Consider the following 22,380-nt stretch of genomic DNA (forward strand, 5'->3'; position numbering starts at 1 on the left):
TGGAATAATGGGGTTTTGTTTAAATCAATCAATTAACCCCATGTTTTTTAAGAGTTCTTTTAGGTGCTTCATTTATTTGATAGCACATTCTGAACCTGGTGCGCAAAGTATTATATTTTTTTTAATTCCCACGCCTGCTAAGTGTAGGAAGGATGTAATGGAAGGTGAAATGGAGTGTAAAAGGCATCCTTTGTTACATCAGCCTACTGTTACCTCTTGCCAAGTGCTAATGTTTTGTCTTAATGAGAAGTCAAAGGTGGAATAATGTCACATTATGTAAATATAATGTGACAGAGAAGAGGTGATTATGGTTAGACTGATGATAATATCTGGGATGGCTCCTAAAAACTTTATCTTCTGCCTCCCTTAAATAGCAGAGGATGGCTTTGTGCATGATACTCTAAGATTAAACTTTAATGATCCCTGTGGGGAAAATGGGATGGCTGCTGCAGCAAATAGTGATAGAGCAAAATGAAGAAAAGTATAATTTAAAAACTTAAAAAAACAATATAAATATATAAAGAAGAATAACACTTGAATGTGTAACACATGACTTGGACAAAAAATATGCAGGAATCATGAAATGTATGTATAATAACTTTACAGAGGTCAGTCAAATGCTTTTCAGTATGTTTGTTTTTGACAGGGTATTTTCCAAGTTACCCCGTATGACTTTATATACTTTTGTTTGTAGCTTTGTTTGTGAAGAAAGTTGAAGCACGGCAGGGACAGAATTAATGGCAAGCAGAAAACATAACTGTAAACTTCAAGCTGTTTCCCACTTCAACCTGAGAGCCTGTGAATTCCTCGACACCGGCGCAAACATTACAGTATATTTTTCTCACTTCAAGTGAGTTATACAGTAAGTTGTGTTCTCGACTCACCTCCTGTCAGACCACCTTGGTCAGCAGAAAGAAGTGGACGGTGCGTTTTGCCAGGGACTGATGGTGCCTTTGCCCTCACAGATGGTCGTTGAATGGGACTCTCATAAATCTGGGCTTGGATCGCCGGAGGCGTCTGTCTGGGGGCAACCTCATTATAAGCAGTCTGGACCGCCACCAGGATGTAGGGATGTACCAGTGTATGGCCTACAACACTGTAGGAGCCATCCTCAGCAGGAGAGCCAGTCTGCAGTTTGCCTGTAAGTTACAGTCAGAGTTTGTCAGTCTTTTTTTTTTGTTTGTTTTTTTTTTTGTGTTTTTTTTTCCTAAGAAATGTCATGGGAACTGAAAGTGCACTTAGCAAATAACGCAGACGCACACCAAACCGACTGCGCGATATTTGCAATATTTATCAGAGTGCTGCAAGTTTGGTGTGAAGCTACATTAAATGTTAAAGTGACATGGGAACAGTTTGAGTTTGGTGACTGTTCTTTACTGATGGTCATATATGCAAACTAAGAATGACTGCTCCACTTTGTGTTGCCTAGCTTTATCAAAAGTCATTGTTTTTTTATTGGATGCACTCTGGGGTAAAGTAGTCAGCCATATTGTGTAAGTAGTGTTTGAAGAATAACTTAATAAGGGCTGAAGCCTGAACAAACATTTACTTTGACTGGAGCATAATATGCCCAGGCTGTAATAAAAAAAGAAAATAAGAGTAATGCAAATGAATAAATGCTACAGTGCTTTGCTTTATATTACAACTGCAGTGCCACAAAACACAGTAAATTAGACTGTACATAAACTGTGATTTCTGTCACGCATCACACATCTTTGGTGGTGAAACCTGCAAACATCTCAGATGACTGAAGAACTGAATACTTACTATTTATGTAATATTAATTAAGGGTTCTTTTCATGCAGATAACAACAAAACATCTTTTCACAAGTTCACTGTTGCTGTGCTCAAAAATACTGAATGATGACACACACACACACACACACACACACACACACACACACACATATATATATATATATATATATATATATATATATATATATATATATATATAGACTTGGTAATCTACCCACCTCACTGATAAGAGTTTTAGCTATTTTCACCTTGAAATGAAAATAGTCCTTCATTGGAAAGTGATTGCAGCGACGTCTGTGAGCTATGCAGAGAAACTGAGAGATAACCGGAGAGGCTAGGTACCACAAGGGGTAAGTGGAAAAGATATGTATATATCTTGTACCCTTGTATCACAATTAACATGCACTGGAAATTACATGTGATAACATAGTAACATAGTATAGTATATTAGTGTTTGCAAGAACTTTTTATTATAATGTGGTTTTTAGTTTGTTCTATCTCAGCGTCATTTGGATGTGGTGTTACTGGACCATAATAACAAGAGGTTACTTTTTAAATCAACAATAGCCTAAGTTAGGACCCAAATCATTGGAGGGCATTGTAAGTAATATTGAACAGTGTACACAACAAAGGCTAAGAGTCGCTCTTACTATTTTTCACACTGTTTGATTTGTAAATGTGAATGTGGCCATATAATATGAGACTATCTAACACACTCACAAAAGTTTTGCCCTCTGTTTGCATAATATCATCTTTAAACTTTATTCTAGACCAACACTTTTTTGTGTGTTTTTTAATTAGTTGTGTTATGGCTCAGGTTAGGGTTGCAGCATAACCCATTATGCCATGCTCAAGTGGTTACTCAGCATTTATAGAGACATATTTTACAGGAGCCATAACCTGTTCTTATCAGCCAACTTCCCATGTCATGAGATTTATAGCTATAAATGTATATCTCTCTTTGCACTGTATTTTTGCCCAATACTTTACAAAAGCCCTTAAAACAAGCTCTCTTCCGTCTCACGCTGTCTCTCCCTTTCAGTCTTTCAGGCACTGCAGACGCAATCCTCATGACAGTTTCCTTATAGGCTTGTGTCAGTGTCTTGCTGAAAGCTTTTACTCAGCTCTGTTCCATTCGGATATGAGAGATCCTGCGGTGATCTCTCTTTTCATTTTTTTTTCTCCTTAGACTTAGATCATTTCAAAGTCCATACCAGAAGCGCGGTGTCAGTCCGAGAAGGACAAGGAGTGGTGTTACTTTGTGGAACACCTACTTCCTCAGGAGGTAAACTCTCTTGCCTTCATCTTAACCTCCGACACTGCTGTTATTTAGAGTTCTAGTCATGTGTTTGGATGAGATTAAAGCATAATCTTGCCACCATTGATTCAATTTTTATAATCACATTTTATTCTCTTAATCACATTTAATAACATATATCCATGTTTGGCTTCTTGTTTATCTTCCAGACCTTACTTATGCATGGGTCTTCAATGAGTACCCATACTTTGTTCAGCAAGACAATCGGCGTTTTGTCTCCCAGCAGACGGGAAACCTTTACATTGCCAAGGTGGAGCCCTCTGACGTGGGTAACTACACTTGTGTGGTGATGAACAGCATCACAAAGGGCAAAGTGCACAGCTCACCTACGTCTCTGATCCTGAGGACAGATGGTAAGATGCAGCTCCCCGGCTACAATGTGACAAGTGCACCTTTCGGCTGTGTATTAAGGACCTTTCCTTTTAAGGTGGCTTTAATCATCATACAAGCATGAGTGCTCTTTGTCCTGTCGTGCCTCACTGTAGTTCAGTCACCGAGTGCTAATGCCTGTAAGTAAATAGTTGCTTCTCAATGTAGGCCAGCAAACAAAGCACCCAAATCTCCTCTATGCTGACTTAGCTTTCTTATAATTCCCATTTCCTTTAAAAGCTTTCCCTTTGCTTTCACATGAATTCTCAGGCTGCTTCTCAGTGGCCTGTTGTTCTATTCTCTGTTACGCTTTCATAGAAAGATTGAATAAAGATTGCCTTTGGAATGAATTAAACATAAGCCATACGTCATTGGACCATTACATTGAGTGTTCTGGTGGCTCAACCAGTTAGTTTCCACTCAGTGTACTGTACATGTAGCTGCATAAATTTAAATCCCATCGCATCACTCTGATCCCGGTCTTGCCTGTCTTCCCTGAATACTGATATAAACAATAAAACACCAGAGGTTGGGAACTGCCCACTCAAGCTTTGAAATAATAGATAAAAAGCCAGAGTAGCTGAAAAAGACAAGATTTCACATATACTCTGTCTATTCCACCAAGAAGAGATTTAAATTATTCCTTGCTGGAATCTCACTACACTCTGGTGACTGCACACTTAAGTGATGTACTACTTTGAGTTTACCCATGAGAGAATGTTTGCTCATGTGTCTTTTATTTCTCCTCTGTTAGCTTTACAGTGCCACTGTTTGGTCCATAATGCAAGCCATATTGCTTGTAAGTCATGCATAATGGAAGCCTGAGCAAGTTCTTGTGCTTATTCTACATAGGAGTAATGGGTGAATACGAGCCGAAAATAGAAGTTAATTTCCCAGACAACGTGCCCGCCGCAAAAGGATCAACAGTTACACTGGAGTGTTTCGCCCTTGGGAAGTAAGCTGGATTCCTTCAAGCATGTTTTCAGTCTTGTGCTGTCTTTCATTCCAGACAAGACACCTCCAGATTTCTATATAGTAAAGTTGCTGTGGAAATTATATTTCTTAGAGTGTGGCATCAGGCTGTGATTCGTCTGAAATCCGTACGAGATGGCTCTTTTTGTTGTTGGATTGGGTTAACTCTAAACCATTCATCTGCAAAAAAAAAACCCCACAGTGAATCGTCTTTAAGCTGCATCAGACACTTTATTGCAGGATTATTGCAGACACCTGCAGCCTGAGCGACAGTCTTAGAACTTCAGAGGAAGTCAGATCAGAATTTCGACTGAAGTTTCCCTCCTGTCTGTCTCTTCCAGCCCCGTCCCAGAGATCACTTGGAAGAGGGCTAATGGCGTCCCCTTCCCCAGCAAAGTCAAAATGAAGTACTCCAATGCCGTGCTGGAGATCCCCAGCTTCCAGCAGGATGATACGGGGGGATACGAGTGCGTGGCCGAAAACAAGATGGGGAAGAACACGGCTGCGGGTCGACTGGCTTTTTATGGTACTTCTATTTGGCTGAATGTAAAATTTCCATTTATCAGGTTCTGAATTTAATGGTGCTGCTGTTAGCATGTGACAAGGATCAGTTTAATTGGTATTAGGCTAAGAGCTGTAATTTGGTAATTTGATAATTCATATTTTAACAGCTATGTGTTACAGTATATCCACAGCCGGAAAATGTCATTACCTTCTTCTCGTATAATAAGCTGTGTTGGTATTAATTTTACTGGAGTTATTATATTTTGAGTTCTCAGCTCCCTTCAGCTGCTGAAATGACACTTGTGAAATTGGAACTGATGGTATGTACAGTGCCTGCGAAGTGAGCTGTGCTTATTATGAGCACAACTTTCTCTCCCTATGAAAAATTCCTGAAAAGCTGTCAATATGTAAGAGGCAGGATGCGGGAAAATGTGTGCCGGAAGGGAAATTGACAGCGGGTGGAGGGGGCGTGATGTTTATTATGCACAGAATTAAGGTGACAGGTTGGGGTGAACAGTGACGCCTGGCGCGTGCTTCACCCGGCGCGAGAGCTGCCCCGCTCTGTGCTGCAGTGTTTTCGTGCTAATCTCGAGTTGCCACAGGCTTGCTGACACATTGAAGTGATGAAACTGAGTGATATCCTACATTCACTCTCCCCTCTCTGTCTCTTTTAAAGACAAAACCCATTCTCCCAGTGCCTTACGATTTTCACTGATTGGAGCTGTCAGTCCTCACATGCCTTCCTTTGAAATATTTCGGACGTAACGTATTTAATGAGGTAACACTTTCATGATTTCCGGTGATCCGACCCGTCAATCTTCACGTCTTTTCTTTTGAACTATTTTGGACGCAGTGATAATTTTGCTCCCTCGAAAACTGCCCCGCCTGGTTCTTGCCTAGACATTTCACTGGAAGATATTTCTGTGTCCTCAAGCCAAGCCTCAGTGGATCCAGACCATGAAGGACACGGCCCTGGCCATAGAGGAGAGACTGCACTGGGAGTGTCGAGCCAATGGCAGGCCCAGGCCCTCCTACACGTGGCTGAAGAACGGCCAGCAGCTTCTCTCGGAGGTAAATTGACTGCCTGTCTCGTCCTCTGCCACTGACCAGTGTTTCATTTTAAAGACTTAATCTTCAGCTTTAGCTCATCCTTTTCATTTCGGAGCACCTGGCGATCAAACACCTTGGCTGTTTTTCCAAGCCCAATTCAGAGTGAGATGAGGGGAGAGTGTAAACATCTCGCTGAGGTGTGCCAGTGATGAGACATGGATGTAACTGTCTCTTATTCTGCTCTACCTTGGCGGATTACACAGTTTTAGAGAGTGGATCAGTGTAGTCCCCAGGAGATTGCTCCATTCCATCTGAATGAAGTCAGTGGTTGTTTTTCATTATTCATGGTGCATGTTTAAGCTCCTCCAGATTTAGGGACAATGGGCTTAATCTGCTGTGAAATATACTGTATAGAGCAGCATACCTGACTCAGGACCACCAGAAATATATGTAGTTGTGTGGATTTTGAGACCCACAGCTTTAAACTTGGCTGACTGCAACATGCTGCTGAGATTTATTTCCTTAGTACAAGTTTAATAACGCTCAGAACGAGGCATGAATTTAAGTGCAAATATACCCTGTATGATTTTATTATTAAAATACACATTTTTAAATGTCACTCTTTAATTTGATTTTACTAATATTTTCACTGTTGCAAGAATTAGAATGTGATTAACATTTTTGCCATTAAAAGGGCAGGATTATGTAATATTCATGATTTAAGTATCAAATATACATATAGACGTATGGCTTAAAACAAGAATACTGTTGTGTAAATGTACATACTTAAACTAATCCTCATGTCAAAACAAGCACAAAACAAAGGTAGGGACTATGATGTGTTTAGATTAATGGCTATGTGTATGGATTGATGGAATTATGTGATATTCTATAATGGATTGGGACCCTTGGTTTAGCCACACACACGTACATGCACACGCACACAAACCTTGAGCACTCAGTTTTCACCACAGGATGTTTAGTCTTGAAACAGCTGGAAGCAGGACCAGCCAGAAAACTAAAAAGAGAGTTTACATGATGGTGAGAACAAGCACGGCCATATTTGGAAAACAAAAATGTGTTTCGTGCTCGACTCGATTCATTCTCTGCAACATAATCCCGATTTGATCTACGGCTATTGACAGTGCCTCCAACACAATCCAATGCTTATTGAGCTTTGCCAAAGCACGCTGAGTAAAGCAAAAGCTACCTTTAAGTCTTAGGCAATAATTGCTTTTTTTCATCCTCTTTCTTCACAGGACAGAATCCATGTGGAGGATGGAGTCCTGTCAGTGTCGGTGCTGACACTATCTGACGCCGGCATGTACCAGTGTGTGGCCGAGAATAAACACGGCATCATATATTTTGCTGCTGAACTAATGGTTTTAGGTAGGATGGCATTTATCTCTCCCTTAAGTCCTCAAATCATTGTTGCCAAAGAATCTTAAAGGTCATCTTACTGTCATTCTTAAAGGTTGTCTGGATTAACGGATAATGGGGTCAGTGAGAATGGTTTTGTGGGGTCAAACACATTTAAAAAATATTTTTCCCTTTTGATAGCGTGATTTATTGTGAGGATGGGATGATAGATTCCCAGCTGAACAATAAACATGATCTTTTACATTAAATCCAATTAAAAGTTCTAACACTATCCAATTCATAAATCTATTTCATACATGGAAAATGGAGTAAAACATCCTCAGCAGTGACTCGATTTTATATCCATTTGATTCCCATTGCAAATGTTTAAAATGTCTGTCTCCATTACTTTACGATTTGATGATTCGCCCAGATCAAACTGAAGCTTGCCCTGTGAGATTTGCTGCAGTCTTGTACTAAAGTCAGTTTACTGTTTCCCATCAGCCTCTCCTCCAGACTTCACAGGGAATGTCCTCAGAGCTTTGCTCAAAGCCAAGGCAGGAACTACAGTGACTTTAGAGTGCAAACCCCAGGCCTATCCCCTCGCCAGCATTTTATGGAAGAAAGGAAACCTGCCTATTCACACCAAAGACAGGTAATGACTGGGCTAAAAAGTAGCTGAAACCAATGTCACGATGGCATTGCAAAACAACTGATGGCTGTTCAAAATATTGATGCCAATGTACACACATAAACAATTCAGAGTAGGTGCATTATTTATCCCAACTCTGCTCTTTTCAAGCCTTATTTACTCTGATTGATCAATATTCACTGCACGCACACAAACACACTGCTTAGCTGCCAGATTTCCGTGATCATGTAGACAAATCCAGAAACAAGAGTTTAACCAATGAGAAAATGATTCTTTGTTTTTAGAGGCTGGATTGTAAAACTGTTGTCGTTGTTTGCCCACTCCTGCAGGATCACGCTTTCCCCAGATGGAACTCTGAGGCTCGCCAACGTGAGCAAGTCCGATGCAGGCAGCTATACGTGCTTCGCTAGGAATAGATTCGGCATGTCGAGCACAACGGGAAGGCTCCTTGTTACCGGTAAAGCCCCCCCGCCCCCTATTAAACACAGAAGAATGTTTGGGCGTCCCACTTAGTAAGCTGAATTTATTGCTCAGTATGGATTAACACAAGTGAGAGCTACTGTACCGCGAGGACTTGAGTCAATAACTGGTGGGCAGAAAACATAAGCAAACTCAAAGTTTTGCCGTGAGGAGTGTGTCAGAACTTTGGGAAGTCTCTATCCTGGAGGGCTCTAAACCTCGAGTCTTTGCATAATTAAATAACAGTCCTCAATGTTTTTAGAATCATGTAATTTTTCTTTCTTTATTTATTTAAAGGTGTGTATTGGTTACCAAAGCTCAGCTGCAACATGGGAAAAACTCTTGACTTTTAGTGCAGTTTTATATTGAGCTGTTTTGTCCGGCCACATTTTTGCAGTAGCTGCAGTAACGCACTTGGAAGGTGTTTGAGAAAATACTCGATCATTGTTTTCCTCAAAGCAGTTGAAACAGCCAATTTACTGCAACAAATGAAAGTGCTCTGAGTGGAAGCAATGAAAGCATTAGTGAGGAGGTGTTACAGATGCTGTTATTGTATTGAGCGTGTGTTTCCACTGGAGTGATAGTTGAGTGTTATCCGGGATTCTTATTGGTCTTATTAATGTGTTGAATGCTATTGTTTGCTGCTATGTCTGTCACGGCCAGTGTTTTCTCTTATTTTTTTTATTACTGGAGTATTTTTCAAGGTCATAATGCAGTCATGCAACACAATGACATGACCCAGACACTTATTATTACTAGTTTAAGAACTGAGGGGACCTTTTTCTCTTTCATTTTTTTGTTCCTTGACAGTCTTTATAAGGTAAGATTTGAGAGCACAAATCCTCTTCCTTTGGGTTGTACCTTCTTTATTTGATTCCAGCAGATTTATTATCATGCGTTTTGAAGCACAGCAGACTTAGTCAAATGATTGCTAGAGTAGACTTTGAAGCAGTGCCCCTCATTTTTGTTCTGGATGCACAGAGGAGCCCATTACATGAAGTTTTATCTGATCCACGGTGTATTGTAATTGCTATCAGGATTTCAAAAGATTATTCTAGCTGTGTCAGCCTGGAGTATTAGGCCATTTTAGCGGTGGCAGGCTGTATGTTATCACATTATTCCACTAAGACTTTCATGAGACCTTCCCCTATATAGATAATACGGCAGTGCCTTTGACTTAGTTTATTACAGAACATGTTCCGGCAAGTGTTGCAGCACTTGTGTGCTTCCATTTTAGAAAATCTGCAAAAATGGGGGCTGCTCATCTCCTTGCAATGAAATGGCTTGTGTTCTGTGTGAGACTGGCAGCCACCCCATCAGAAATGATGCCCTTTCACAGTGTGTGTGTGTGTGTGTGTGTGTGTTTTTGTGGGGCAGATCCAACCAGAATCATCCAGGGGCCGGTGAACATGGAGATCATTGTGGGCGAGAGCATCGTGTTACCGTGTCAGGTCGCCAGTGACCCCGTCCTTGACGTCTCTTTCTCCTGGGCTTTCAACGGACAGCTCATTGCCAAGGGAGACGGTCACTTTGAGCTGGTGGGCGGGGTGAGTGACCCGCCGTCATACTTTCCCTCAGAATGTGTGAATGGGTGGTTGGCAACCTCTTGGCACATCTTGCTTCATCTCATCCCAGCCGTTAGTCGAAAGGGACAGCTTGTGGTCTGACGTCATGGTATTTCTTGGAGAGATTTTCCGTGGCTAGTTTTGCTGCAGTCGGTGTGATACCACCCTTTTCATGATTTACAAAAGTCTCCTCTGAGGCATAATAAGCTGTGGGAATCTTTACGAGGACGTGCTGTTAGATCACCGAGTCCCTCTAAGCCTCCAGTTGTACTTTTTGTGAATGGAAACATGGCGGTTGCTGTGTCAAAATACACTTCCTACATAAAAATCATGATGTAGGTAATGTGTTAGTTGCTCAGCCATTGTGACAAGTTGTCATCTATTTGACGACACTTCTCCTACTCGAGCTCAGCCGACTGAAGTAATCTATTTTTTAATACTTTGGCTGGTCTTGAATTCTTTTCAAATCCCACTTTGACATAGCCCGCTGCACAGCTCCTCATAACAGGAAGGGAATACACATCATTAGAGGTGTCTTTTAAAGGAATGAAAGCATGGCAGAGCCCCAGATGACAAAACACTTTCAGAACACCCTCACACTCTTCAAGATTAACCATTCTTCCTGTGTGTATGTTTGACTGACAGTGTTCTTATCTGAAAACAGACTGCTTACCCCCCCAAAAAATGTTAGAATGTCCTGCAGTCCAAACAGATTATCAAGTTAACTTTGCTGCTTCAGGGAATTTAATTTCCATAATTAAACCATGTTGGCTCTACTGCCACATTTCCCTGCCAATGCCAAGAGAACAATTTCACCACTAATTTACCATTTGCTGCTTAAGGGTGTCCTCTCAGATGAGAATCTTAGGGTCCTTTTTTTTCCTTCTCCAATCAAGCAAAAAAAAAAAAAACAACAGAGCTGAACTAGTAATAGCATATTTGTGTAGTTCCTCGCAACAGGTTTTGAAGGTCACGGCGATGACCTCTGCAAAATGCGTGCGAAAGAGCTGAGGCCATGTTAGACACAAAGACTCCATTTGCTGCATGGAGGTTTTTTTTTTTGTGAATTCTGGCCTTGATCTCTTTCATCTCAGCTCATCTTGAACAGCTGGATATAACAAAGAGGTTCTCTTATATTCAGAATTTTTTCATTATGTTTGCTTTTATGGCTTTGACTGCAAGAAGTGTCAAAAGATGTGTGTAAAATACGTTGGCCATAAAATGTCCTCTTTTTTCTTTCTTTTTTTTTTTTCAAAAAAAAAAAAAAAAAAAACAGGCCTGATTTTCCTCTGCAGAGTCTTGGCTAAATAACTGCAGGATCTGCAAACATTTTTTGGCACCGCTATTTACTGCACCTTATGTATGCTTCACTACATTCTTTAATAAGCTGTCACAAGGTCTGTTATCTTTCATGCTACATAAAGCTTTCTTTCCTCCTTGGTAGAGAACAGCAGGAGATCTGATGATCAGGAACATTCAGCTTTACCATGCCGGCAAATATATCTGTGTGGTGGACACAGACGTGGAGAGCCTGTCAGCCGTGGCTGTATTGATTGTGAAAGGTAAGAAAACCTCCTTTCTGCTCTGCAGTCACTAATTAAAACAGGGCTCACAGCCAGGACCGTTGTTTGGGCTCCTCTTTTAAAATAGGAGAAATTTTAAAATCCAGACTTAACTGTACAGTGGGTGATAGATGCAGCCACAGTGTAAAAAAAAAAAGATGTCTGTTGTCTGGAAAGGTTACCACACAAAGCTCTGCTAGAGATACATTTGGAGGCATTATATGGATATGCTTTACTGAGAATAAAAGAATTCTGACTTTCAGAGGCATATAATGCTCACTTTGGCTTTTAAACTCAAATGGGTTTTGTTTCAGCCGGTGATTGCAGTGCAACCAAAATGCCCATACCCTCAAGAAAATTGTTCTGGATATCACACAGTTTTTATGTTTTGCTTATTTTTAGTAGCAGTCGCTTGATGACATCAAATAGAGGAAGCTTGCGTTTCTCTTATATTGCACCAAGGGATGCTTCTGCAAGTAAAGAACTTGAGAAGAAATTATAGGAATATCAGCCATGAATTTTAAGAACATGTTGGGTGTTTGTTTGTTTTTTTTTTTCCCATCCCACTCTTTTTAATGTCCAATTTTAGATGTTGCTGCAATGAACTTGACAGTGGACTGTTTAGATGCCTGTCTGTGCTCACTCATGCAGTATGTATAATCCAGAGACACAGTTGTAGAGAGCTACGTTGGGCAGAACAAAATAGAACAACTTTTGCTATATGTTTCAGGGAGTGGCGCAGACTGAGAGGAGGCATGTTTCTGGCTTTGATCAATACGCCAAATAGCCCAGCAAATTGACACTAAGCAAATATGTTAAATGTCAGATGAGGTGAGGGATGATTTTGGTGTCAAGATTTGAAAAGGTTGGATCCATATCTTTGTCTTGTAAGGATACCCACCAGTGATTCTGCTTGGCATGTTGAAGATCTCCTAGGCAAATGATATTAATAAGCACTCCTTTCCACGTGGCTGAGGTCTAAGTGGGAATAAGGCTGTTTCTCAAGTGGAGGCAATATCAAGGCCCTGGAAATGGATTGCCCTAGTATTGACTGGAGAGAAACTTTGAGTCCGTGACTCAGATTGTGCATTATTTACACTTCCTGCTCACGGCAGCTGTCATGGATGTCTCATTGCTTGGATCGAATGGCTTCAAATGTCGGGCGGCAAAGCATGAAGCTGGACAGAAAACCTGTCATGGAGGGCAAAGAGTGGCTCTGCTTGATTGCAACTGCAGACCTCTAGTCAGCAGACTGTGGTCACATGTCAATTAGATTATTATTTTCCAATCTAGCAGCTAGAGGTCGTTATCCTGTTTGGAAACCCTCACTGCCTTTATACCTATGACCCGTAAAGGACACAGGTTAACACTTTCAGACAAAGTGCAGCACCATGCTAAGCACATGGAGGATATGAACCACCTAGCATACAAGCTATCTTCTCACCTCCAGCGGTACCTAACCATGTCAAGTTTAGGTTAAATTTGCCCAGGTTGTGCCAAGACATAGTACTCTGTCCCTTTATTTAAGTAAAAGTAGCAATAAACAATGTAAAAAAACAATGTAAAAATACTCCATTACAAGTAAAAGTCTTGCGTACAACATTTACCTTTGATCATTTTATTTGAATATAATACTATTATTTTTAAGTACTTATTTTACTATAACTGTCAGATAAATGTAGTGGGTAAAAGTGCAGTATTTCCCTCTTAAATGTAGTGGAATAAAAGTACAAATTGTACAAAAACACAGAATTTGAAAAAATGCACTTAGTTGCTCTCCATCACTGACAGCGAAAGACCCTCTTAGAAAAACATGCCCCTGTTCCAGGCTGGATAACCCACAGAACATACTGTTTTCATCTGAACTACTTTCTACCAGAGAAACTGTCCCGAGTTGTGTGGATTATCCAAAGCAATGGGGACACTGAATCTGGAAGGAGATGTTGCTGTTGAATTTTTAAAGAATGTCATTTTTCAAAGGTGGAAAGAGAAATCTTAGAGATTGATAGCTCAAAACCTGGACAAATAAAACAAAAACCCAAAAAACAACAACAAGAAAAAACCAAGAAAAAATAAATAAAATGCAGTATACCTTTTTGGCTGTACACTGCGAGAGGTAGGTGAGAAAATATTTAGATAGGATCTTGCCTCCTTTAGCAGCTGCATTTACGTGTGCTCAGAAATGCAGTTTTAATGTTAAGACAACAGTGTGAATAATGCAGGACTCATTCAACTGTGATAGCGATTATGTCGGTGTGATTACGCTTAAACTCGGAGTGAACGCAGGAACATGCGGTGTTTAAGATCACACTCACAATAATAGCAACTATTTGTGTTATTGGCAATAGACACATTATTGCAATCATGTAATATTAGCCAGTGATAGTAGCTTAGTAATTCTGCAGGGTGTTATTTCCGATCCTGTTTCGCTCCACTCCTCTCACAGCGCTGAAGGTCAATGATAATCGCTCCTGACACAAAGACTCTTGAGTGATCAATCTGGGTTCTTGTTTTTTTTACAATGGCAGTGGAAAATGTTTTAGTTGCCACTCCATGATGTCTCACAAACACTCCACTGGGTGATGGTGGTTATGGAGAAGGTCACGTTGTACGGATAACATCGTGGTCATTAGCATTCAAACCACTCAGTGAGTGAGCACTTGTGCCTGTTTGACAGCTGCATCATCATCATCATCATCATAGCCGTCCTGGAAGACAGCGTGTAGGGAAACACACCCCACAACTGCCAATACGACACTGCAGAACTATGTCTTTTTATCATTATTACTTTATCAGTTTTACAACATGCTATTATCTATATTCACTTCTGACATGTGTGACAGCATATTTTACAAATCTGGGTAATATTCATTTCAGATCAAATAATACTACCATGTCTGTACGTATTCATAATACAGCCAGATATTAATTTGCTCTGTGCCGAGTTCACAATAAAAGCCCAGACGGTCTGTCCATATTAATAACAGATTATTTGAACACCCTCAAGACACTGACAGCACCCTTATGCCTCAGCCAATGAAATATAATTAAGAGGATAAGGAATTGATCCTTGATTGTGTGCTCCATTAATATGTATTAATGAGGCCAGTGTATTAAAGGTTTTTTTTTTTTTTTTTTTTTTTTTTTTTTTTTTTTTTTTTCCTCAAGAGCTGCTAATGAGTTTTACAAAGATCAATATCTCTAAAGCCGGGGCTTTAAGGCCAAATGTATGTGGGCAGCACATTCAAGGCTTGTGTAAACAAACAAACACACAAACGAAAAAATGTAGTTCAGCACGCATGTTAAATGCAGTGCACTCAATATTTATACGTGCATTTATACATAGAGCATGTAGACCCTGCATAAAACATTAATACAGAATCTGCACATGTTTCCAACGCATTGGTTGTTTATTAGAATAATCATTTAACGCGTTAATGATTAGAAAATTTTCCTTTAGATTAGAAACCACTTCAGAGCCGGTGAGGAGTGCGAGCAGAGCTGGGGGCGTTATTATTCTTGCGGTCTGTCTCACAGCTCTCTTGTGGTCTATTATTTCTGATGAGCCGACACGTTTATTAGAACAGGAAACAGCAGATGAGGCTAAAGTAAAACATCACACCACTTAATTGGTGGGATAATGAAAATATATGATAAAACTCTGGCTTTCTTCAGGCCTATGAGGTCCTTTTTCATCTTTTACCTTCTAATTCGACTGCCTGCATCTACTTACGTCTACTGTTTCATCGATCAATTACCAGCAGGACCATGAAAGGGAAGGATTACAAGTTGGATGAATATTGGAGGATAAATCTTGAATTAACTTTTAATTCCTTTTGAAGGGCATTATTTCACATCAAACCCAAAGCTTTTGAAATGCGTTGTGCTTTTGCTGTTGAATTCAAAATATAACGGCTTTTCGAATAAGCGTAGCAGTCTGTAGTAGCAATATAGTTTAAGTGGATGTGTTTTTTATGCAGATATATCGGCTGTTCGCTCACTCCAGTATGTGCGAGCACACATATTTACATCAACATTCTGTAGTCTCGTCTGTGCCTCTGCATGTACCTCACAGTGTCTGTTCCTGTGATTGAGCCAGGCCCCCCCAGCCCACCAGACTCTGTGACGGTGGAGGAGGTGACAGACAGTACAGCCCAGCTGACGTGGAGCCCCGGCAGAGACAACGGCAGCCCCATCACCAATTACCTCATCCAGACAAGAACTCCCTTCACTGTGGGCTGGCAGAGGGTTAACACAGGTAGGCAGAGCATGATGAATTTTCACCCTATAGCACATGTGATTCAGATAATTCACCCTCCCTTCCCCCTTCAGCAGGGAGGTCAGAGTGCAGAACCAAAGTCTCTGGAGATGCAAGGGATTCAGGGTCTTACTCAAGAGACCTGTGGGTCAATGTTGGTGCTTTTACATGATCTCCTTTAAAGCACTTAAACAACCTTTACACCTGGCTCAGTCAAAACCAAAACCCCTTTCCATCTGCTGAAGTCAAGTCTGTTTTGATGACATTCGGCGCTTGTTCCTATGAAAGTTGATCTCATGTATTACAAATTTATTTGGACAAATGCACCTGCCAAACGAATGTAAATGAATAAAGTGTGTTTTCTTATTTCAGTGGTTTATTTGACAGGGACACTGCTTCTGATCAAAAGGAAAAAAAATAGCTGTAAATGAGCCGGAGGTAACCTGAAAAGCACATTTTTTATCTGCTGTCCCTCGCTAAATGTTAAAAAGGGTTTCAAAGAAATAAAAATAGAATAAAATTAAATATCTTAGATAAATTCACAACATTAAAAAAGAACACACACAATAGTGCAGTACTTACCCAGATTATGTTAAATCAGGAAGAGGCTTGTTGTAGTGATGATGAATCAAAAGATAATGATTTCCCATATCTGCAGCTCCCCTAAACTCTACAGAGCCATTTCATATGCTCATTGTTTTGCTTTTCCTGGTCACAAATTTTTACTGTTTTGGTTGAGTCTTTTTGCTCTCATTCGCATAATACTTGGCAGTAGCAAGAAGCTGCTTTTGTTTTTTTGTCTTTTTCATGTCATTATTTTGTAATATTGTATAGATTTGGCTCTATTGCTTTTGTTTTATTCCACATGTCCAAATATTCTATTCTATTCTAGTCCCTGAGATAATCGATGGGAACACACTGACGGCCACTGTAGTGGACCTCAATGCCTGGGTGGAGTATGAGTTTCGGGTTTTGGCCAAGAACAGTGTTGGGGTTGGAGAACCCAGCCCTGTGTCTGTCAAGACCAGGACAGAAGACGCAGGTATAATAAATGCTGCTCTTTTTTTTTTTAGCCAAATGACTTATTTGGATTAGTTAGAAAATATCAAACACTCAAGCTTTCATCTGCAAAAATACAACTCCTTTAAGATTACACTGCTATTTCTTTTTAAAGAAGTTTATGAATCTTAAAGTGTTTCTGATATGAAGCTGTGAACACGGTCTGTGTTGTGTAGTTCCTGATGCAGCGCCAGGTGATGTGGGTGGAGGAGGCGGAAGCAGATCTGAACTGGTCATCACATGGGAGGTAAGTCATCAGTCTTATGTTCCAGTCTGTTATTCAGAGTGGCTGCAGTTAGTCTTTTTTATTATTCTTGAGTGAGGTGCTTAATATTTCTCACTAAATCAAAGCTCCTGTTTTGTTTGGCCTGCGGGTGTCATAAATTTTGGGTGAATTGAAGTCTGGCGCTGCAGTCGTTGTAATTTCTTAGTTAAAGAGTCTGCATGTAAGGCAGCAGCAATGTATACACAAGCAGAACACTGAATCTGACAGTTATTGTCACTTTTAAGGCTTGGATCCATGGTGAATTACTGTTGTTCAGCCAAATCTTAGATGCTCAAATCTAGCAATGAATTAAGCCAGTGGAGTGTCTGAAAAATAATTGAAGAAGTCATTAGGTGGCCAAAGTTATCTCATTATTTGAGTTTTCTCATTTCATTAAATGCAGAAATAACTTTTCATTTTAAAAGCTGCACAGACGCTCTGTAATGAGCTTAGATTTTTTTATGGCATTTAAATGCTCATTTCATTTCGTCAGGTGGGTCACGACAGCAATTTGCAGGGCATGCCCTTCTTTTGGCGCCATGAGAGTGGGCGGTGATTGTGTCAGCCCAGCGGCGGGGTGAACGTGAGTGGTTTGTATATGTTTTAATATCACTATAGTTTTGTGTTTCACTCCCAGCCCGTCCCCGAAGAACTACAGAATGGTGAGAGCTTTGGTTACATCATTGCTTTCCGTGCCTTCGGAGAAGTCACCTGGACTCACGTGGCCACCTCTGCCCCCGGCGCCTCGCGCTATGTGTACCGCAACGACAGCATTGCGCCCTTCTCTCCATTTCATGTCAAGGTTGGCACTTACAACAGCAAAGGACAGGGTCCCTTCAGCCCCGTGGTCACCATCTACTCTGCGGAGATAGGTAAGGCAATGGATGTGATTGGGATTTTTGCAAAGCTACAAAACCTTTTTCTGTTCTTTCAAAGGACAAAGATCGTGAAAGTGGTTTTACTGCATCTGCTGGTCTGAAAGCACTCATGAAAAAAGAGACATGTGGGAAAATTAATCTGTAGAAATCTTTTTACGTGTAAAACAGGGTGGAAAATGAGGGGGAAAAAAATGGCAACACATCATTTATGTAAGGATAGGCAGATTGCCTCCAAATATCAATGGCTGTGCCAGAGTGAGAACCGGTTGGCATTTAGATCTATGGTACCTCTCAACACTCTGAGAGGGGGTCAGCCTGTAGTGTAGTGCCGGTCTATTTACCAGCAGCACCTGTGTGTGATGATTCACCCAAGTAGAGATCAACAAGAATGCCGTGTGGTTCTAAATGTAAAAATTGAAGAGATTTGCTCTGTTTTTCTCTGTGCTGTTGGAGGAAGGCAGGAGCGCTCAGTCTCCCGTTGTCTGTTTTCAGAGCCAAGTGGGATGCCAGCAGGAGTTTGGGCCAGAAGTGTCTCAGCCTCTGAGATTGAGGTGAATTGGCAGGCTCTCTCCTTCACCCCTGAAAGGGTTCTGGGCTATGAGGTACATTTTACTCTTTTAAATGGAAATAGAAATCACTCACAACACAATTCAAATGCTTGTCATCACCCCTGTTGCACCCTCAAAGCCATCACCTCCAAACTTTGCCGTCGCCATGGAAATGGCTGTTTCAGCTGGGCGACTGTTATAGCCAAAATTATACAGTTCTTTGTGCCGACACGACAGAAAACATGTCAGAGGGTTTTCAAGAGAACAAAAGAAAATTGCCTGTCCACATGCCTTTTCATGTTGCTGTCAGTTATTGGATATCATGATACGGAGCTTCGTAATAGTCTGCACTGCAATACTGTTCCAGACCTCATGTGGGAGTAGCAAGAAGTGCCATAATACAATACCAGAGACTCATATTGAAAATTGTCAAGTGTTGATAACCCAGCAACACCATGGGGATCGATCTTTAGCCCTGTCATTGTACTCTAAATAAAACAGGAATATTAAACTGTTACATTTTAAACCCAAAACTGCTGATTGCCCTCTCTCTTAGCTTCAGAAACTGGAACAGCCTGATTGCTCCTGACTGAATAATCAGGGTGATCAAAGGGCTTTAATGTAAGATTTAATGTAAGATTTGTTATTCTTTTTGCTCAGGAAAATCAGAGATGTTTGTGATATTTCCATCTGGGAAAGTAAGCTCCTGTGCCGTTTCACATCCGAGCTACCTCAGTAATGTCAACATCAACCCTTTGCACTTTCTATTTACATATTCATATTCATAGCATATTATTTATGGTGTATATATCTGTCTTGCCATTTGCACTATATACTGTTATATTCTATTTTATTCTATTATATTATTTATCTTGTACTGTTGTATTTTTGTTGCATTCACATACGGACTACTGTGACAACCGAATTTCCCTTCGGGGATGAATAAAGTCATCTATCTATCTATCTATCAGCAAATGTTGAATAACGACGACAGAAAAGAAAATGATGGAACTTAATCAGTAATATTACGATTTAAATGCGTATTTTAATTAGTCGGATTTTCATCAGGGGGGAAATAAATATTACATGCCATGTTGGGTAGCATAGATTGATGTATTGTAGCACTGAAACAATTACACAATGAATCCATTAGTGGAGCGACCAAAAGATCTTGGTTGTTAATTTTGATAATTGATCAATTGTTTCAGTCTTCAAGCAAAAATGCAAAACCCCTCCCAGATCCTCACATGCTAGCATTTGCTGCTTCTCTGTCTTCTACCATTGTAACTTACTGTAAATACACTCATTTTATTAACTGACAGTTTTATTTATTTATTTTTGATATTTCAATGATTAAACTATTGATTAATTGATCAAAAAGTGGATTACTCAATAGTTGAAATAATCCTTTATTTCTGCCCAAGTCTGCCTCTCTTTCAGTCGTATCTGAACAACAGTGAAACATTCATAATATCAGATTGAAGATCCTGCTGCAAAGTTAAAAGAAAACTATGATCTCTCTTCAGAAGATGCACCCAGAGGCGATCATTTAACAACATCACATTTCTCTCCAGACATCAAAAACAACTACAAACACTGCATGTAATAGAAAATACATGTTGCCAGTGAACACATTCTTGCTCCAATCCAAAGACATATATCATGGTTACATCCCAGATGACATGCTCTCCTCGTCTCGAATAGGTGGTTTACTGGGAGGACGACACTAAACCGGAGACCCTGGGGAAGGTCAGGGTGCCTTGGAACCAAACCTCGGTCACGGTGAGCGGCTTGGCGGGAAACACGCAGTATTTCCTTACAGTCAGCGCCTTCAACACAGCAGGCACCGGCCCCTTCCTCCCGGCAATCAATGTTACCACAAAGAAGCCACGTAAGTTGCAGTGCCAAAACTCCCCGTTGCTCAGGGGGCTGATTTTATTTGATTATCCAGGCTGATTGTAATTCAGAAGTGGAAACTATGAAAGATTTTGAATCAAGTCTTTTCTTTGCTGTTCCGACAACGCCGGAGAAAGTTAATATGTGCTAAGGCATCTTTGCATCCTCATATCGTAGAGGTCAGATGGATGGTAGAGACAATATTTATATCTAATCTCACTCTCAGAAGTAGCATTATCCTGTAAGAGAAATATGATAATTCTAGTATAATGATGTGACAGTAATGTGTTTCTATGCTGAAATATAGAAATGAATTATTTTTGTATCATGCAGCACCAGCCCAACCTCCACTGAATGTTGAATGGACCCTAATTGGCTCTCAGCTGTCGCTTTACTGGGAACCTGTGGTGGCAATGGAATCAGAGTCTGAAGTTACAGGCTACCAAGTGAGTTTTTCTCTCTGCGTGTGCTTCAGAGTAGCATGTTTATTCCTGTTATGTATCAGACTGAGTGAAAGCATGGACCTTACCTGTGTGGTGGCTCACTCTGAGCTGTCAGACTGGCAAGAATACATATTTACAATGTGTCAACCGCCTTGTTTCTCTCTACCATTTAGCTGTCATACAGGAGACAGAGACACAAAGAGGTAAACACGCTCACAACGGTCAACTCGACGGCAGAGCTGACCCTTCCTGAAGACGACGATGACTACATCATCCACATTCAGACGCTGAGCGAAGGGGGGCTCGGCCCGGCCTCTGACCCCATACGAATCCACCAATTAAGTAAGCTCGTTGTTGACGGGTTTATCGGGTCGCGGTGGTTATGTGGTTAAAAATAAGAGCATTCAAGTAGTGATTTCAGTTGCTCATCACACAATGACTGCATGTTTCAATTCTCCCTCAGATGGAATACAAAAACACTTATTCCAAGGTTTTCTGTCTTCAGCCGTGGCAGTGAAATATGCTGATGCCACCATGTTCCGGAGAAACAGAGGAGAATGGCAAAATTTGACATATAGATTCACCGGGACCTCAATCTGTCACGACGTCTATTTTTTATTATTTACCAGGTCTTGAAGTCACTTAACACTTTTTAAACCTGACAGGGACATTTTGTCCTCCGTTGACTCGCCATTACTCGTGTCCCCAGCCGCCCCCCAACCCACCCCCCACCCCTGGGCTCCTCCAGCTTATATTTCGCTGAAATATGCAGCACAATCCATCTCTGTCGCAGAGGTTGACTTCCTCTTTTACTAGATGCTATTACCGTCCTGTGGGACACCAGGGGGGGCTCTTGTTCTGCTCTAAATGCTAATTTGCATTGTTGATATTCTGTGTTGAATCCCTGAAAACAGCAGTTGAGAGAGATAGAATTCCATGCTGGCTTTTCTTTTAAATTTCGTTTGAAAAATAGGCTACTCCCAGACATTCTTTGGATATTGCTAAGAAAAATATGTGGGCAAAACACATTAGCAGGCAAAAGAGAGTGCTGTGTTTATAGAAAGTAGTTACTCGGAAGCATCAGAAGTGGTTTAGGAGGTTTCTTTTTAATCTGTAATATATATTTATTCATGCAGGAATGAGTTTTATATGGATATTATGTCATTACAGGAAAGCAGTGATCTCTAAAGAGCTAATTGACTCACTTAAATCATACATGAGAAGCTGGTGATGAGAGCAAACTGCATCAGGCTTGTGGTTCCTTTACATCCAGCTCCCTTAATACATTTTTTACTTACAATCACAGTCACAAGCCAGGGATTAAATGAGTTTTTAAGTACCCCTGTGAAACATCACTATGCATGTTTTATGCTTTGGAAAGCCATATATCTAATTCAGTTAGGGATGTTTTCAGCAAATCTGTTTTCAGTTGTATCTACAGGTAACAGAGAGCTGAAAGTTGAGA

General features: G+C 40.6%; 1 protein-coding gene across 1 annotated transcript in view; it reads left to right on the forward strand.

The window, feature by feature from the left end:
• The window catches only part of cntn3a.2 (contactin 3a, tandem duplicate 2), a 33,554-nt gene that overhangs the window by 6,574 nt on the left and 4,600 nt on the right, over positions 1 to 22,380 (forward strand). The window contains exons 4-22 of the mRNA XM_018666164.2: positions 966 to 1,141; positions 2,948 to 3,043; positions 3,226 to 3,429; positions 4,298 to 4,400; positions 4,759 to 4,943; positions 5,856 to 5,992; positions 7,231 to 7,360; positions 7,835 to 7,985; positions 8,312 to 8,439; positions 9,819 to 9,988; positions 11,451 to 11,568; positions 15,668 to 15,826; positions 16,719 to 16,868; positions 17,062 to 17,132; positions 17,788 to 18,022; positions 18,521 to 18,630; positions 20,281 to 20,467; positions 20,806 to 20,918; positions 21,089 to 21,257. Coding sequence (XP_018521680.1) covers positions 966 to 1,141; positions 2,948 to 3,043; positions 3,226 to 3,429; positions 4,298 to 4,400; positions 4,759 to 4,943; positions 5,856 to 5,992; positions 7,231 to 7,360; positions 7,835 to 7,985; positions 8,312 to 8,439; positions 9,819 to 9,988; positions 11,451 to 11,568; positions 15,668 to 15,826; positions 16,719 to 16,868; positions 17,062 to 17,132; positions 17,788 to 18,022; positions 18,521 to 18,630; positions 20,281 to 20,467; positions 20,806 to 20,918; positions 21,089 to 21,257 — 2,792 coding nt within the window. The remainder of the gene's footprint in view (positions 1 to 965; positions 1,142 to 2,947; positions 3,044 to 3,225; positions 3,430 to 4,297; positions 4,401 to 4,758; positions 4,944 to 5,855; positions 5,993 to 7,230; positions 7,361 to 7,834; positions 7,986 to 8,311; positions 8,440 to 9,818; positions 9,989 to 11,450; positions 11,569 to 15,667; positions 15,827 to 16,718; positions 16,869 to 17,061; positions 17,133 to 17,787; positions 18,023 to 18,520; positions 18,631 to 20,280; positions 20,468 to 20,805; positions 20,919 to 21,088; positions 21,258 to 22,380) is intronic.

The sequence above is a fragment of the Lates calcarifer genome, linkage group LG6, assembly GCF_001640805.2.
Source record: "Lates calcarifer isolate ASB-BC8 linkage group LG6, TLL_Latcal_v3, whole genome shotgun sequence".
Lineage (NCBI taxonomy): Eukaryota > Metazoa > Chordata > Actinopteri > Centropomidae > Lates > Lates calcarifer.